This window comes from Myotis davidii, unplaced genomic scaffold (genome assembly GCF_000327345.1).
Source record: "Myotis davidii unplaced genomic scaffold, ASM32734v1 scaffold211, whole genome shotgun sequence".
Taxonomy (NCBI): Eukaryota; Metazoa; Chordata; class Mammalia; order Chiroptera; family Vespertilionidae; genus Myotis; species Myotis davidii.
Window position 1 is genome coordinate 1522287 of NW_006282523.1, and position 1907 is coordinate 1524193.

The 1907-nt window shown below is 68.3% G+C and overlaps 1 protein-coding gene across 1 annotated transcript in view; it reads right to left on the minus strand.

Annotated features, from left to right (window-relative positions):
* Positions 1-1042: 1042 nt before the first annotated feature.
* Positions 1043-1907, minus strand: part of OGFOD3 (2-oxoglutarate and iron-dependent oxygenase domain containing 3) — a 7549-nt gene continuing 6684 nt past the window's right edge. The window contains exon 8 of the mRNA XM_006753083.2: positions 1043-1263. Within this exon, the coding sequence (XP_006753146.1) occupies positions 1127-1263 (137 nt within the window). The 3' untranslated portion in view covers positions 1043-1126. The remainder of the gene's footprint in view (positions 1264-1907) is intronic.

The window sequence follows — 1907 nt, forward strand, 5'->3', positions numbered from 1 at the left end:
GGCCACAGGGCGAGGTCAGCTGGGAGCACCCCAGCCCAGTAGGCAGGCGGCCCCGTGTCCCGCGGCGCAGGCACCGAGTGTGATTGGAAGTCCAGAGCCTGTGCCTCACCCCAAAACTATGTCAGCGTGGAACACGGAGGAACACGGAGGCGCCAGGCGTGGCCCAGTGCCGGGAGGCTCCCCGGGCCGACAGGACCAGGCCTGGGCCCGAGGGGGGAGGGGCACCTCGGTTTCTGCCCTGGGACTCCGAATACTCCATCCTCATCTCACAGCCATGTCCTCACCCCACAAGTCCTGACAGCCCCCCACAGCCCCCAGTAGCCCCCCAGGTAAGGGCAGGTCTCTGCTGTGTGCGGTGGGCAGAGGGGCAGTGTTGAAGTGGGGACCTGGGGGGGAGGGCAGCAGGTGCGAACAGGGGGACCACTTTTTCCTGGTGACGAACCCACAGTCCTGGAGCCCACCCGGCTGTGCAGGGCCCCTTCCGGTGGGAAATGGGGGCCACACTGGGGGCCTCGGGGCTGGCCGTGGGCCTACACCTTCTGTTCTGGAAACTCGAGATCAAGGTGAGAAGCTCCAGGTTGGTCTGGAAGCCCTGAGCTGGGGTTGGACAGAGAGGTGGCCTGTGCCCTGCACCTGCCCCAGGGCCTGGGGGCTGAGGGTCAGTTTCCCAGGTCGGCCTCCAGCTGCTCTTTCTGTTGCAGCTGTGTCACCGCTGCCTGGGCTGTGCGTCTGGTTCCGGGAGTGAGCCTGCTGCCCGGGGCCTGCCCGGGCCATGGGGCTGGGTTCTGGGAGGGTGTCCTCATGGGACGGCCTGGCCTGGCTGGTGTCTCAGGTCCTGGGCCCCAGCCTGCCCAAGGCCCTGCTCACTGGGACCTTCCTGAGGGAGCTGTGGCCCCACAAGGCATCGTCCCGGGCAACGGGACTCCGACCTGGGCACAGGGAGCCGTCCTGAGGGAGGGGCCGTGCCCCCAGCACCCAGAGCAGACAGAGGCGGGGAGAAGGCTGGCTCCCTACTCGCAGGTGAAACAACCGAGACGTGAGCCAGGCACACGCAGCTGATTGTAAGGCACCTGTTCCGTGGGAGGGCGGGAGGGGAGGGGCTCGGCCGAGGGCGCCATGGGCCGCGCTACGTGAAGGCCGGGTCGGCGATGCTGTGGTCGGGGTTGCAGGTGAAGGCGATGGTGACGGCGTAGCGGGTGCCCCAGTGCACCCTCTCCACGCGGTGCAGGTTCTCGGACCCCGAGGTGAAGAAGGACACGCGGCCTGGGAAGGAGGAGAGAGATGTGACCCCGGCCACGTGTGGCCTTTGCCACCTGCATCCTACCAAACCGGCACCACGACCCAGGCGGCGGGGGGAGGCCCACAGCAACCTGGACTGCCTGCCCACGGACTGCCCACGGACTGCCTGCCCCCGAGACTGCCTGCCCCTGGGACTCCCTGCCCATGTCCCACGTGGGAGCAGGGCGAGAGGGAGGGAACCCGCAGCATCTGGGGGAGTGGCGGGCGGGCCCTCGGGGCAGGGCGAGGGCACCCCAGGCCCGTTGTCCAGCCAGCAGGAGATGTGGCGGGGGTGTGTGCACCCTGGGGCCACGCTGGGGGGGTCTGTGATAACACTGTGGCTTACAGTGGGGCCTCACGATACAGAAGTTCTATTCAAGCGTTTATTGGGCTTAAAACGCCCTCCAGGAGCCCCAGGGGGCACCGCACGCTCCCCCCAGGACCTGGCTTTCCTTCCCGACAGGTCCCAGAGGGAGGGGATGAGCCGTGTGCTCATGCAAGGTCGATGGCAGCGCCGTGTCCCACTGTGGGGGCAGCAGGGCCCCGAGCTCATTGTTAGCTGCTGGGTCCTGCTGGGGAGGGTCGGGGCGGAGCACAGAGCAGGTGCAGGGGGGCCGGGGGCACGGGGC